Genomic DNA, 15,809 nt, shown 5'->3' with positions numbered 1-15,809 from the left:
AGCCCATGAAACTCCTGTATCAGGCAGGAACAAACCTTAACAGTAGAGGGGAGAAAAGGAGGTAGCTCAGACAATGTTGATGTAATGCCACAAGAAACCTAGAAATGACTTATTATTTTCAAATAGTGCTACATAACAGCTGAACTAGTAGGAAAATCTCAGCTTTATGTGAGAAAGCAATTGTGCTGCTTCTACTGAACCCAGGGGAAAATGATACATTGCACAATAATTACTGTAAGGTGGCCATCACCAACAGTAAGCCAAATGACAAGAAAAATTCTATCAGCATGTGCCACACCTGGTCTGTAGAATCCAAGAAACTGAGGACTCACATCCAGTGTACATTTGAAGGATATTGCTCCATCCTGAGAATGTGAATGGCTGGAATACGCTGCCTTTCCCTAATCAGATAATATGTTGGAACAGTGTGTAATTGTGGCTGTGTCCTCCTTGTATAAGTGTTGATAGGAGTGTTTGGCCAAAGGCAGTGCCTGCCATCTATGTCATCTGTAAGCTTTGAAAGTGGGAGGTGTTTCCAGCCACTTTGATAATGGGCACACCGGGCATCTACTCTTATAATATGGCCTATGTGGAAGCAACTGTGTAAGTAATATACCTACATAGGGCATACTGAAAAGGTGTTTTTTTTTTTTTTTTTTTTTTTTTTAAAAAAAATTCAGCATGCAGTACTGTAGTCAGTGGGATACAATATTCTACATTAACTTAGTGTCTGGAGATTTTAGACAGAAGTTTCTCTTACAGAACGTTTTCTGGTGTATGGCATTATTGACACAGTGTATAACTGTTCTACGCAATGTAGTGATTAACTGCAAAGGTTTTTATTAATCACATAGAAAATAGCTTTTACTGTAGTCTGATTAAAACTACTTGATAGCTTATGTGTGTCACTTGCCACTGCAATATTGCTACATCCACTACCAGCTACATTGCTTGGTTATAGGCAATACACAAACACAGCTGATTTTAAGTGACCTATGACTAAAATGTGGCAGGTGACAGGTGACAGGTTTTGTAGCATTGAAACAAACTCGTGTCCTAACCTTACCACAACTATGTGATCTGCAGTATATCTGAGAAAACAGCAATCAACAATCTGCAGCACAATTGAGATCATGATCATTTTGTTCAGAGCTTTTAAGGCTAACCTGTATGACCGAACTGATGACTGAAATATTTCTTAGTATGTTTCTTTGCACAGACATCTTCTGCAGCAAAGTTACAGTTTTTGATAAAAGCAAACTGTAACTTCTGACTGTCATTGGTTACTTGAAACCATATATCCATCAAAAAGCAAAACAGTCAAAAGCAGCAATTAGGATAGAATAATAACACAGAAGTATGTGCATGCTCCTACCCACCCACAGCCATATCCACACCCAAATGACCTCATTGGGAAGCTCAAAGATGTCCATTTTCATTGTGATGGAAAGGGGTAGCTGCAGAAGGAATGATTGGACCCAGATATCACAAGGATGGACCATTCACCTACTACAATTACTTGTTCTCAGAAGACAATGGTAGGATTCGCTGTACATGATTCATGCTGATGTCACTATTGATACGTTTGTTTGATTCAGTCAAGGATGTTTTGGAACTCCAGGGGACCAGATATTGAGTAGTTGTAAAGATAATTCTGAATGGGAGGCTGTAACTACATTGGCATCCTCCCTGCCAGACAGTATGTCAATTACAAAGGGCTACATGTAAGCTGTGTTGCTAGCAATACATGTGTAATGTTGGAATAATTTGTGTGTGTCATTCACATTTGTTCATCAGTCTGGAAATTTATGTATGTGTTCCTTCATTTATTGACCTGACATTATTTCTTATATATGTATAGGTGTTGTCCACATGGTTGATGGCCATACCACCTAGCCATTAAGAAATGTGATGTTGGTGGTAGTTGGTGATTAATTTGGAGTCAAATAAAATGCCATGCTTTATTGCTTTCAGAAATAGATTGATCATTGGTGGTTTTAAGAATTTCTACCCAAAGTCTAAACTGTCCTCCAAAACAAAGAAAAATCCACATGGAAAGAGTGATTGGTTTTTATTTTAAAATCATAGATTACTCCTATTTTTTGTTTCCCTTTATCTTTTGGTGGATACTTTTATGTCAAAAGCTAGAGGATATTATTTCTAATAAATGTAATAATTTGGTGTAAAAGATTGTAGAACAGTATTTTAAAAATACTGCAAGACTTTTAATAATAGAATCTACTAGAGAATAAAGGAACCTAGTCAGCACTGAATGAGACTGGGCGTTATTCAATTTCCTGTGATCATTTGCTTTATAAAAATGTTTCATATTAGGAAAATTCTATCATTCTGGTAGATTGTCATGACAATTTTAAATCACATTTACCGAATAAGTTATCTGTCAAGGCCATGCATTTTTATCTTTTGGTTTATAAGCCCCAATTTTGTGGATGGTGAAATATTATTTTGTATTGTGTAAATCAACATTTCACACGTCTTTCCTCCTTCCTCAGTTTCATTCAAAGTGCTGGTGACAGCTGTGACATTTCATATCAAGAAACATTACATCAAGGATTAGTCAATGACAAGCTGGAGATATATGCAGAGAAGTCAACAGATTTCAGTGTGTCTCACAACTATACCAAAATACAGACTTCACAAGAAGATGGCTCATGTGGCACAAGATTAAGTTGTAGCATCAGGGAAAAGGAATTCCATAAGTTTAACTGTAGTTTCTGCCTACAGAGCTTCCCTTCAAAATACAGACTCATAATGCATATTTTCATCCACATTGACGGTGTGCAGGCACCTGCATTTGTGTGTAAGTCATGTGGTGAGGTATTGCCCACTGATGACTGCTTGAAAGAACATTTGAGAATGAAGGAGGGTGACCAAGCATTATCTGCTACCAACACTAAGAAACTTGAATGCAGTGATCATGAAAACAATATCTCCTTAGAGTGTGTACAAGAAGGAATTGTGGAACAGACTGAGGAGCCCCCTTCGTGCAAGGTACCCAGGAAAACTTTTAAAAAATCATTTAAAGACATATGTAATACACATACTGTGAAAGAAGCTGAAGAGAAACTCAAAAGATGTAATGACTGTGGAATTTTATGTCAAAGTGACCATGTTCATGTCCACACTGTGCTAAGTGCAAAGAGACATCACAAATGTGATGTTTGTGGTAAAATGTTTACTCAGTTATGCAATCTTAAGAAACAACGATTAATACACACTGGAGAGAGACCCCACGAATGCGATGTTTGTGGAAAATCGTTTACTGAAAGCTGCAATCTGAAGCACCATGAATTAATACACACTGGACAGAGACCACACAAATGCGGTGTCTGTGGAAAATCATTCACTCACCCGGGCAGTCTCAAGACCCATATTTTAAAACACACAGGAAAGAGACCACACAAATGCGATGTGTGTGCAAAATCGTTTACTGTAAGGGGCAGTCTCATGAAACATGAATTAATACACACTGGACAGAGACCCCACAAATGCGATGTCTGTGGAAAATCATTTACTCAGTCGGGCAATCTCAAGCAACACGAATTAATACACACTGGACAGAGACCACACAGTTGCAATGTCTGTGGAAAATCATTTACTCAGTCGGGCAGTCTCAAGACCCATATTTTAAAACACACAGGAAAGAGACCACACAAATGCGATGTGTGTGCAAAATCTTTTACAGAAAGGGGCAGTCTCAAGAAACATGAATTAATACACACTGGACAGAGACCCCACAAATGCGATGTCTGTGGAAAATCGTTTACTCAGTCGGGCAATCTGAAGCAACATGAATTAATACACACTGGACAGAGACCACACAATTGCGATGTCTGTGGAAAATCATTTACTCAGTCGAGCAGTCTCAAGAAACACGAATTAATACACACAGGAAAGAGACCCCACAAATGCGTTGTGTGTGCTAAATCGTTTATTGAAAGGGGCGGTCTCAAGCAACATGAATTAATACACACTGGACAGAGACCACACAAATGCGATGTCTGTGGAAAATCATTTACTCTGTCGGGCAATCTCAAGAAACACGAATTAATACACACTGGACGGAGACCACACAATTGCGATGTCTGTGGAAAATCATTTACTCAGTCTTGCAATCTTAAGACCCATTTATTAATACACACAGGAGAGAGACCCCACAAATGTGATACTTGTGGTAAATCATTTAATGTATTGAGTTATCTCAAGGCCCACAAGTTAATACACAGTGGAAAGAGACCCTACAAATGTAGTATTTGTGGAAAATCTTTTACTCATTGGGGCAGTCACAGGAAACACAAATTAATACACACTACATAGAGACCACTCAAAGTATTGTTGAGGACTGTAGATCTACACATGTTCATAGAACGCCACACGTGTTTTATGAAAATTGTTCACATGTGCTACAGAGGGGTCACAAAAAAATATGACAAATACATTTCCGCAGCTTCACATTCGAAGAAGTTAGATACTAAATACAACATATGATGCGCACAATTGTGATTTTTTTTTGGTTGCAAATGGTCCATGCCTTAATGATTGGGCTACCCGAAATTTGTGCATTGAGAGATATATTTTACTCGTTTGAGTAGAAGTTCTGTGCAGTTATCAGGACCCCATATCCTTCAAGAGAATATACTAGTATGCTGCTAATTATTTGAAAGAAACTGCCATTTCAATCTTCATGAAGCTGTATCCACTACCCAGGCGACAGCAGAAATGTGTTTATTACACATTCATAATGTAGGATATTTATCTCAAGAATGGACAAAGATACAAAAATCTCTTGATTATGCAAACATATTATTGAGGTATGCCTCCTTAATAGTAATGCTATTTGTGTGATCAATTATCTGCATCCATTAGGAAATAACTGATGGTGGCAAGTATGCAGAGATAAGGGAAAAATTATCAACATCTGCCTAGTAGCGTTTTGATTCACCTACAGACCGCAATACAACAGTGAATCTCTGTGGTATGGACTCATTAGTTCTTCGTTAGTTTTTCAGTTGTAAATTGGACTATGTCTACACACATCTCACACCTTTCCCATTAACTGTAGGCTGTTGGTTTGTTGCTGTCTAGTTGGTGTGCAATAGCATCCCCGATTCATTTCATCATGATCTAATGAGGTGAGCTGGGTGGGAAAGACAACAGTGTGAACCATCATGCTGCTCAAACCATTGCAGTGTGTTTCTTACCTTGTAATTTGGACAGTTATCATGCTGTAAGATGTTGTCACTCTCTGTAAATACATCAAGCATTAAGTGATAAGTTTGCAATAATGTTCATGTTCTCCACATCTGTCATGGTGCTTTCAGTTATGACCAGCTGTTTTCTTGCCATCTCATATGAATATCCCCCATAGCATGACACTGCCTCCATCTTCCAGCACCTGTTGTGTGGTGCATGTATGAAACTACTACTCATCTGGATAATGACATATCTGAGCACAACCATTGACCTGGTCTGAAAGAAATGTCATTTATCCCAACATGTGACACTTCCTTATAGGTATGCAGTCCAATCTCGATTATCCTATTTGTATTGCTATTGTAACTGACAACATTGTTAGATCAACATGGGAATACAGAGCTGTTATATAACTTGGGGCCTCATCTTCAACAGTGTCTGCTTAATAGCTTGAAACTCTCGAGCCTGCTCAAGCATTTTCTCCTGTCTCCACAGATTGCCATCTATCCCACTTTACAGAGAAGCTAGGTTCTGATTTGCTTGTTCTAGATAATGCATGGGCATCCTACAACCTTTGTCAACTTGTGGTTTCACCATCTTTCAACAATGTTCCATAGAGGCTTACAATAGAAGCATCTGCACAGCCAACCACATTCGCTGCTTCTGAGATGCACTTACCCAGCACCAGGCAAAACCATCTGCTCTTTGGCAAAGTTATTTATGCCATTTTTGCACATACTGTCACTAGAATGATAACCACTCATTTCTGGTTGTATAGTTTCATTACTACGTGACATAACCACAATGCCACTGGATAGCAAACACTCCTCCTATGGAAGTGGGTATAATGATTTGGATCAACAGTGTATCTTCGCAGAGAAGGGTCTTCTGGTAAATTGTGTAGTAATTCAGTTTTTCTGCTTTGGTAAATTTTATGTGAATACACCATTGCAGTTCAAGTGCTGTATTTCTTGTGAAAAATTTTTGTATTACAAAGCTCTGTACATAATTCTGAGCTAATGAAGATGAATTTAATGCACGAAATCTTTTAATTATTTGTCTGTTTTTAAATGTGATGTAACTACTGTACAAACATCAGATTATAATTCCAATTATTTGTAGAAACACAAGGACAGTTGAAAGAGCTCAGTGTGATTTCTAGGTTATGAATTTAATCCAAATGCATAATTTTTATTGTAATAAGTTAATTTATCAAATGTACTTTCTTTCTAATTGCTTTGTTTTAATTTGATTTTTTAGTTGTCTTTTATGAGCTTTAAACATGATTTCATAGTGTGTATTTTTCATAATTTCCCTGAGTAAATGTAAGGTTTTCAGAAATATTTACTTATTCTTTGTGTTATACTTCATAATGTTTGTTTTTGATCAGTTTTTTCGATTTACTACCAATTTCTTATTGGTGTAAGTAATTTGTTTATTAAGTTTTGTCATACTTTTAATAACTTGAGACAATTCTTTTTAAGTGATAGGCATTTTTGAGTTTTACAACAGTTTAAGCTGTGTGGCTTTTTACCAAAATGAGAATGTATCTGTCATGATGATTCTTGCAACATAATAGTGTGCTGCTATCTGGGCTATAATACTGCAGTGGCTTTTAAATATTTAGGGAATGCTGATATAGTTGCAGTTTGTGGGCACACTTGATGAGATATTTTGGTTCTGACTTGGAATGAAATTGCATGGATTTGAAATTGTGTCAGTATCCTTATAGTAATGTTGTTACACTATTCTGTCCAGCTATTTACTTACATATTTCTACTACAGTTCCTGTTGGTACTGCGCTCTTTGTGGATGGTCTACTTTAATCATAACAGAAAATATTTTGTTCCCTCAGTAACGCTTGCTGAGACAAAAATCATTACTATTTTTATTCAACTAAGAACAGAGCCCTGAATTCACAAACTTACAATACTGCTACTCTCATGAAGCTTAATTCCTGACTCGAAACTGTCCTATTTTAATAGTTTCATCACTGAAAATAAGCTTGTTGATTCTGAAGATTCTGTACAGAAATTAAGTAAAGTAACCCACAGTGATATGTTAAAATCGGATTTCAAATGACAAAGGGAATGAGAGATATTGACAATAGCACTTTATTTTGACAAAGTGCCATTAATTGTTATAATGTGGTATTTATATAATAACACCAAAAGAAATGTCATTATTAGTAACTGGTTATTACTGTCATCATCATATGATGTTCTTGACCACTTTCAGACGTTTTGTACTGAAATATATCTGGTAAATGCCATAAAGGCTGCAAGGACTATCTTCACATTATCACCATTGCTCTGCCCCCGGTACCTGAGTGGTCAGCGCAACAGACTGTCAATCCTAAGGGCCCAAGTTCAGTTCCCTGCTGGGTCAGAGATTTTCCCCGCTCAGGGACTGGGTGTTGTGTTGTCCCAATCATCATCATTTCATACCAATCAACGCGCAATTCGCTGAAGTAACGTCAAATCGAAAGACTTGCACCAGGTGAGCGGTCTACCCGACGGGAGGCCCTTGTCACACGCCATTATATTACCATTCACTTCAAGCTAATATGGGTGGCATTGGCCAACCAAAAAGTTCTAAAGAAAATCAGTTGATACGATAATTGTTACCTTCCACTCCTGTCCAAAATGGTTCTTTTCAAAACCTATACCGTTAGACATCTGTCAAAAAAGACCAACATTAGTGTTCACTTGAGGCCGAACTGAATCATAAATCAAGAAAGTATGACTCTAAATATTGTTATAAGAAGAATTAGAGTACTTTTTGTTTGAAATTACTTGAGTGAATGGAGGTTGTTGGAAGACAATACAGCTTTCATATAACGCTAAAAAAAGCTACTTTTCACTAAAAAAGAAAATTGTGGAAATAGTTTGCAGATTCATGCTACTTATTTGGATTTGTGTGTGTAAGTGTTTGTGCTATTAAAATTTTTTATTGTTTAAGATTAATGTGGCTACGTTTACTAAGGGGAAGTTAACTAGTGTGCCACATGAGACTGCAGGTGTAAGTCTCTCATGCATTTATACCCATAAATTTGTAAAACTTGTAGCTATGCAGTTGCACATCGACATAGTTTCATAGCGTAGGTTACAGTGCATGGCACATGAGATAGATATATGTAATTCATACATCGTCTCTTAAAGAACAGATTGAGATACACCAGTATCCCCCTGTGGTGGTTGCTTTAGTTAACTCTATTCAGTTATACTCAGGTTAGTTGATTTTCAACAAATATTGCCATAAAGCATGTTATGGGACATTTTGTACGTATTTGTATTACTATGAATAATTATGAGTAGACTGATCCTTTCACATCAGAAGTATTAGAGACATTAAGTCAGTGGTCGTTTTTGGGCCAGTGTTGACTATAATATCCATGAATATTGACGGAATACCTCCCTGCAAGCAACAACTCTTGCAAGATGTGCTGCACTAAGCACTGTGATATTTTGTGTGTTCAAGAAATACACACATACACCCAGCAGAGACGTCCTTCAGTTCCTGGAATAAAACTGGTTGCTGAAACACAACATGCACAGTATGGAAGCGCCATCCTAATAAGACCTGACCTTTAAGTCTGTAGTGTTCGTCAGTCAGAGGATAACAATATTGAAATTATTATTGTTAAGTAACAGTAGAATGACATCAGCATATAAACCTCCAGCAACAGATTTTTTCTTCACCCCTACTAAACATTTTATTACAGGGAAAGCTTCAATTGTGGTATGTGATTTCAACATTCACAGCCATGTTTGGGGGGTACACTCAAGAGGATCAAAATGGTGAGGCTGTCTTGTGGGATGAAACTTTCCATCTCTCACTCCTTCATGACAGCGAACTACCTCATTCTTTCTTCAGTGGACGCTGGCTATATCCATATCTGCTTTTTGTTAGTGAAAGTATTTTTCGTACCTGCACTAAATCTGTCTGTAAGCCCATACCGAATACACATTCACGCATTGTGTCAAGTTCTCCCACAAGTAAGCCCTCAAGAAATCACTTTCAGATGAAGGTACAACTTCAAAACGGTTGATTTGCAGAAATTATGGAAGTTATTACAAAAAAAATTGTAACTATAGCTCCTGTGATAGATCAATATAAAAATTTTGTTAACGTCATTAATGCCGCCTCCTGAGCATCAATTCTAAGGGGATGCAGAATGAACTATATCAAGGGTGTAACACCAGAAACGACCACTCTTCTTTAGGAGTACTACAGAAAGTTGGAAGAAGATCCTTTTAGTGCAGCCACATCAATACATGCACAGAATGCCCTCTCTTCAATATCTGAGGCAAATAGAGAAGAATGGATACAATTAATGGCACTGTGACATGAGTAAAAGTAGTCAAGTCCTGGAAGCTATTACATCGCCTGAGTAATGATAACACTCAGGTCAACACATATTTTAATATTAAACCAGACCAAATTGCTCAACAACTCCCCATTAATGGCAGACCAACTAAATCCAGAAATATAGAGAGGAAACAATTATTCAGGCAAACAGACCAAGAGAATAGTATCTTATCTCCTTATTTCTCTGTTGAAGAATTGAATTCAGCCCTGAATAAATGTAAATAGGGAAAAGCAGCAGGACTGGATGACATTAAAGCTGAACAAATCAAGAGTTTTGGTTCTGCTAAAATGCTTTGGTTACTAAAATTTATGGGCAACTGTATTCGAGAGTGCAAGATCGCTAAAGTATGGCGAAAAATCAAGAGTAATTGCCATACCGAAACATGGAAAGGATAGGAAAGATCCCAAAAATTATAGACCAATCTACTGTCACCTCCACAAAATACTGGAGAGGCTCATTCTTCAGAGAATGATTAAAAAGGCGGAGCCTCTTCTAATACCACAGCAAACAGCTTTCAGAGAAGGGAAGAGCTGCACATCTCAGATATTAAACTTAACATATCGAAGATTGATATGAGAAATGGCAAATTACTGGTGCTGTATTTATCCGTCTATCCACAGCTTGTAATGCGATCATCCATCGGCTCCTTCTGAATAAAGTTTATGACATAACTAAAGACTTCACATGCATGTGCAATATTAGAAACCTTCCCCAGAATTCCAGACTTTTTTGTGGAACTTTAGGGTAAGAAAAGTAGGTGGAGAACTCAGAAAAATGGGCTGCCACAAGGCAATGTGCTTGCACTGCTATTATTCATTATCTATACCAACGATCAACCTATCCCGGAAGGAGCTCAAAGCTTTATTTATGCTGATGACTGCACTATCACTACTCAAGCTGACTGTTTTGAGACTGTAGAAGATGCGCCATCAAAATCTTTGGAAGAATTCACTGTTTACTATTATGGGAATTACCTAATCCTGCCAAGACTCATATCTGCGATTTCCACCTCAAGAGTAAACAGGCAAATAGATCCTTAAATATATGCTGGGGAAGTATCGTACTCTAACATAATCCTACTCCCAAATATCTTGTTGTAACACTGGATCACGCGTTAAACATATAAAATGCATTGCCTAAACACCAAAGAGAAAGTGGCAGCCAGAAATAAAACAGTGCGACAATTGACACATACGTCATGTGTGCGCTAATCCATGCACTGTGAGCTCAAGTGCGCCTGCTCTATGTTGTTTCACTGCTGAATATGCATGTTCAGTATGGTACAAGTCCAGTCATGGCAGGAACGCAGATGAGGCTCTAAATGAGTCTTGCCAGATTATCACGGGTTGCTTAAGATCTATTCCTGTGGACAAACTCCATTACCTCGCTGGCAAAGATCCTCCTGAAATGAGACGTCACGTAGCTGCGAGGTATGAGAAAAGTAAGGCCACAACGAAGAACGCCCATCCACTATATGAGGCAGAAATCAAGAAATAGCTTCTTGACAACTACTGAGGCTCTCATCGAGAATCCATATGTGGCAAGGATCTCGCGATGGCGGGAGAAATGTCGGTATTTGGGAGAATGGATCGCTCCAAAGGAAGAACTTCCTCCTGGATATTCGGAGGAGTGGTCAACATGGAGGTCTCTCAATAGATTACGGTCACACACAACGAGATGCAAGACCAATCTGCTGTGTTCCTCATCACCAACCACCTGCACCATGCAAGACCTCATGAGAGATACACCAAATGCGCTTGAAGTGTCCAATATTTTGTCCTCTTTTGTGTAAAATTGTGTCAACACTTATATATATTTTTGACATTTCGGTACTTTTGAAATGACAAGTAAATAAATAAGTAATGTAATAAAAGTAACAGTAAGAAAAAACTGTATCATTTGTTTTTAATGTCCAGAGAAAAGAAGATTATTCATGTTAGTGGAGGAAACATGACAAGACAGCTTTTGGTACAGTGATATTAGCAACGAACTAAACCCAGCACTGCATCCCTTTTATGGTTAACTAGATGGAATGCCACAATCATAGCATTAACTCTCATCATTTTGCAGGCACGAAGATGCACAACCTACTTAATAGAAACACAGTTTGACATTCCTTCTGACAAGAACAGGGAAAGTAAGGATATGGTGAAAAATATTAGTACTCAGTGTAAGAAAATTTAGCTAACACTAAAAGGATGATTGATAGTAGCAGCTAAGAGTTGTGCTTAAACAAAAAGAGAAATGAATGAAATCCTAGCATGAAACTGTATCAGCATCATTTTTTGGGAATATAGGAGCTGCTGCAGTGCAGAACACCAGGTGGATTGTGGGCAAGATAGAGCTGACGGTTGCATGATTGTTTGAGGGCCAATTAAGAGTCATGAATATAGTCAGAGAAGTCTGCAGTTATTGCAGTGCTAGTTTATATTGGGCCCTCCAGGAAAGATGAAGTTGCCAGTCTCGATAGCAACAGGGATGGGTTGCCTGCTCTGTGACAGAGATAAAACACAAGTGAGGCTGTTGTAGATGGCACAAACCATGTCTGATTTAGCACAAGTAAATAAAAAAAAGACTCACAAGCATATTGGACTAAATCAACTCCACTGTACTAGCATATGCACCGAGCTATGAATGAGCACAGAAGGTAGAACTGTAACGAAAAAAGAAAAGACAAAAATTATTAATATCTAGGGATCCTTGTTTGGACTAGCACACCGAGTTGTACATTCTTAACCTTTCACCCTTTTGAATAGGCCAGGGTATAGGTGAAGGGATATTGTTAGGGACATAAAATTACAGAGCAGCAGAGTTTGTTCAGATCTGAGGTTGGTTTATATTACAGTAATGGAATAAAAAAAAACCTCTATCCATAAGAAAAGGTTTGCTGGCCATTAGGTGACCCAGGGTGGTAGTTGTCATATTCCATATCTGGCAGAACTGTTGAAGTAACATGCTCAGAAAAAGAAAATATTGGAAACAATTGGACAATCGTAATGGAAGGAGTCTTCAGAAATACTGTAGTAATAATAACACAAAGAGGCTGTGTTGATACTGAGGATAAATGTGGTAAGGAATAATTATTTTAACTGTGTGAATCAAAATTTATTAGAAATACAAAGTGCCAATACATTTACCATGAGTAGACTGATACTGTGCAAAAATTAGAATATGTTTAAAAATGGTAGAAATTTGAAAATTTATTAGCCAGTTCTTAGTCCACAAGAGAATGAAATGAAAGAAGAAAATACAGTAAAGGGGACAAATTCAGAAACAAATGTGTGCAGTGTTTTAGAAACTAGTATTCCATATTTTGAGAGGCAGTAGTACATACCATAACAAGAAAAACTGCGTAGGAGACATGGGCTCTAAAATACTTACGGTACCTTAGGAGAGATACAATGGAAAATGTAAACATTTATTTAAAACATCATTACAGCCATATTTATTAATGTACAAATCTAAAATCTTGCATGTGTAAAAAAAGGATCTGTGTTTTACTGGAAAAATATTATAAAATATGCAGGAATATTATTTTGCCAGAAATTTGAATGGTTATAATAACGTGAGAAACCTAAAACAGAGAAAATGAGGTTCAAAAATTTTCTGCTCATACTTCTAGATGTAATAAGCTTACCTCAGTTTTAAAATCGTCTATACTGATACATCCTCCAGATTTCTCTTCTCTCTTTACACTTCCCTGGCCCATATTTGCAGGTCAGACATTGATCCATTAGCTCTCTTGACCCAGCTCTCGTCGATGGTGTAAAAAGCTTTTGTTTTAAACACACCAGCTTCATCACTTCAGTTCTGCCATTATTTCCGTTGCTGTAACATCAAACTGCATCATAGACACCTACTTTGAGTACTTCAAGTCCACAGAATGTCTCTGAAGTTTCTGGTTACATCAGGAGATGAGTTTGGAAAGCAGTAGAGGATCCAATTACCATTTCATGTCCACCACTGATACAGAGTCTTGCCCAATCAGTCTCTCATCCAGCTTCAGTTTCTATCTCAATGGATTTCAGTTTTTGTGTACTGTGACAAATACATTGCTTATATTTCCCATTAGCCTATCCTTTCGATGTACACTTAAATTTTCCCCCAAAATCTCATTGCTATCAATTTCAGGTTTCAAATGGCTTTCAGTATTATGGAGGCTTAATTGCTTTTCACGAGTGGTTTGAATTCTGGCACTTTGTTGCGAATGTTTCAGCAGTTAACCACTAGGATTTTAATGCTCTCACCTGTGGGAGGCATTTGTTTCGATCTTACACTGATACTACTTCTGGATTTACTGCAACTCTTGTTCCCAGTATTGCATAGTAGGTCGCCTAGTCTAAAAAAAACTTTTGTTTGCTCCCACATACAATCAGCTACCTGGACATCAGCCTCTGATATGTAGTGCACACCTGACCCATCTAGAGGCACCCTACAGTTCTCAACGAAATGGCGCAAGTCCAGGAAGTAGCAGTCTAGCTTGTCACAGAACTTTTGAAGTCTCTGGTTCAGTGCTTCCACTCAGTGCAGAACCAATGATCCACAGTGAGTTCTGGAGACAATGCTGCAGAATGTGAGGTCTGCTGAAACTGTGCACAAGGCTGGTCTTCTCAGCCTTCTCTATCAGATGCTGGAATGATCCCAGTATGACCTCAGAGCCCAGATAACAGGCTTCATTTATTGCAACATGGTTGCTTGCAGTTGCTTGCACCTCATTCCCTCAATGGCTGTTGGAGTAGCCTCTGCAACATGTTGAATGAGGCCTCCAGATATACACACAGGGTGCACCTCATGCCCTTTCCTGTCCCTTGCTGCCATTTCCCTAAGGGGAACCATCATTCCCTGTACAATTAAACCGCTAACAGTTAATACACCTCTGCCTTTTTGCGTTTACCTTCTACTGACACTGGATAAAACAGGTTTCCCAAAAGCAGGTGAAGTGAGTCCCACTGGCTTAGTTTCAGTTTCAGTTTCAATTTCAGTGAATGTCAGCACCTAGAAATTGATATTTAGGGTATCAGTACAGCACCCTAAGCCTCCATGGTCCCTGTTGACACTGTGGAGAATGCCTGGATCTACCTCTGAAACGCCAGATACAGTCTAGTGCACGAGTAATGAGAGATTCCGTACTCTCTTCAGAGGAGACAGGGTCCACAGGAGTGGACAGTACTTGAGTATTCATTGATACTGGTACCACAGGTACATGACTCTCAGGAACTCTTCACCACACTGATTCGCAGCAGCTGACAGTCCTTTGACAGTAGTGAAGGCGATTTCCAGCTGCCTACAAAAGTCAACCAGCTCATCCCATTTTTGAGAACTGCATTCACTCCAGGGCTCCATTTTGGCTGGCGCAATGTATTGCAGGAAAGTGAACAAATAACTTCAAATTAAGCCTGCTGGTTGTCTTTTATGTCCATTGAGCTAAAAAGCTACTAATTCCCATAAGAACTGAAGCAAATATAGAAAGCGATATTAGTGTTAAGACGAGAGTAAACTTTTTAAGGTTAGTTATAGCTACTTGGAAATTTGAAAATGGAGTTAATTTATGAAAAATGTAGATAAGATGTACTTTCTTTAATGGAAAATTATATGTCTGCTACAGTACCTAAATCACAAACTTTGATTTACAACAAGTTAGATTATGCACAGGACAAGTAGCTTCTGAAAATTCTCAAAAATGCGCATTTATTTGCGTCGATGTACGGTGAAATTTGGGGTGATCTACTCTTTGGCAGTAACTGTGAATAACAAACATTGATTTTCTACGAAATAAGTTATCCAAAAACACTCACACAGGTAACTTGCGAAAATATAGTTTTGTAAGCGACTGAAATTTCTCACAAGTAAAGTATTTCTCAAGTAATTATACAATGCAATTAGAGAAAGATTGTTTTCAAAAGGATAGGCCTACTCTCCTCAAAATTCTTATAAGAGCAAAATTGAGTTTAAGCCTAGAATTACCAATAACAGCAGGCGTTCATTGTGACACTCGCCAATGTTCGAATTTCACAATAGACCAAAATACAAACGGATATTAATACAATTAATAATAGATTATGCTTAACTGACGTGATCAGTAAAATACAGGGTGTTTCAGAAATAACCGGTATATTTGAAACGGCAATAAAAACTAAACGAGCAGCGATAGAAATACACCGTTTGTTGCAATATGCTTGGGACAACAGTACATTTTCAGGCAGGCAAACTTTCGAAATTACAG

At 38.0% G+C, this 15,809-nt stretch overlaps 1 protein-coding gene across 1 annotated transcript in view; it reads left to right on the top strand.

The window, feature by feature from the left end:
- LOC126108299 (zinc finger protein 117-like) overlaps positions 1–15,809 on the top strand; it is a 161,179-nt gene that overhangs the window by 119,434 nt on the left and 25,936 nt on the right. Inside the window, exon 6 of the mRNA XM_049913521.1 lies at positions 2,514–3,936. Within this exon, the coding sequence (XP_049769478.1) occupies positions 2,514–3,936 (1,423 nt within the window). The remainder of the gene's footprint in view (positions 1–2,513; positions 3,937–15,809) is intronic.

The sequence above is a fragment of the Schistocerca cancellata genome, chromosome 11 (genome assembly GCF_023864275.1).
Source record: "Schistocerca cancellata isolate TAMUIC-IGC-003103 chromosome 11, iqSchCanc2.1, whole genome shotgun sequence".
NCBI classification, from domain to species: Eukaryota; Metazoa; Arthropoda; class Insecta; order Orthoptera; family Acrididae; genus Schistocerca; species Schistocerca cancellata.
This window is presented reverse-complemented; position numbering and strand designations above follow the sequence as displayed.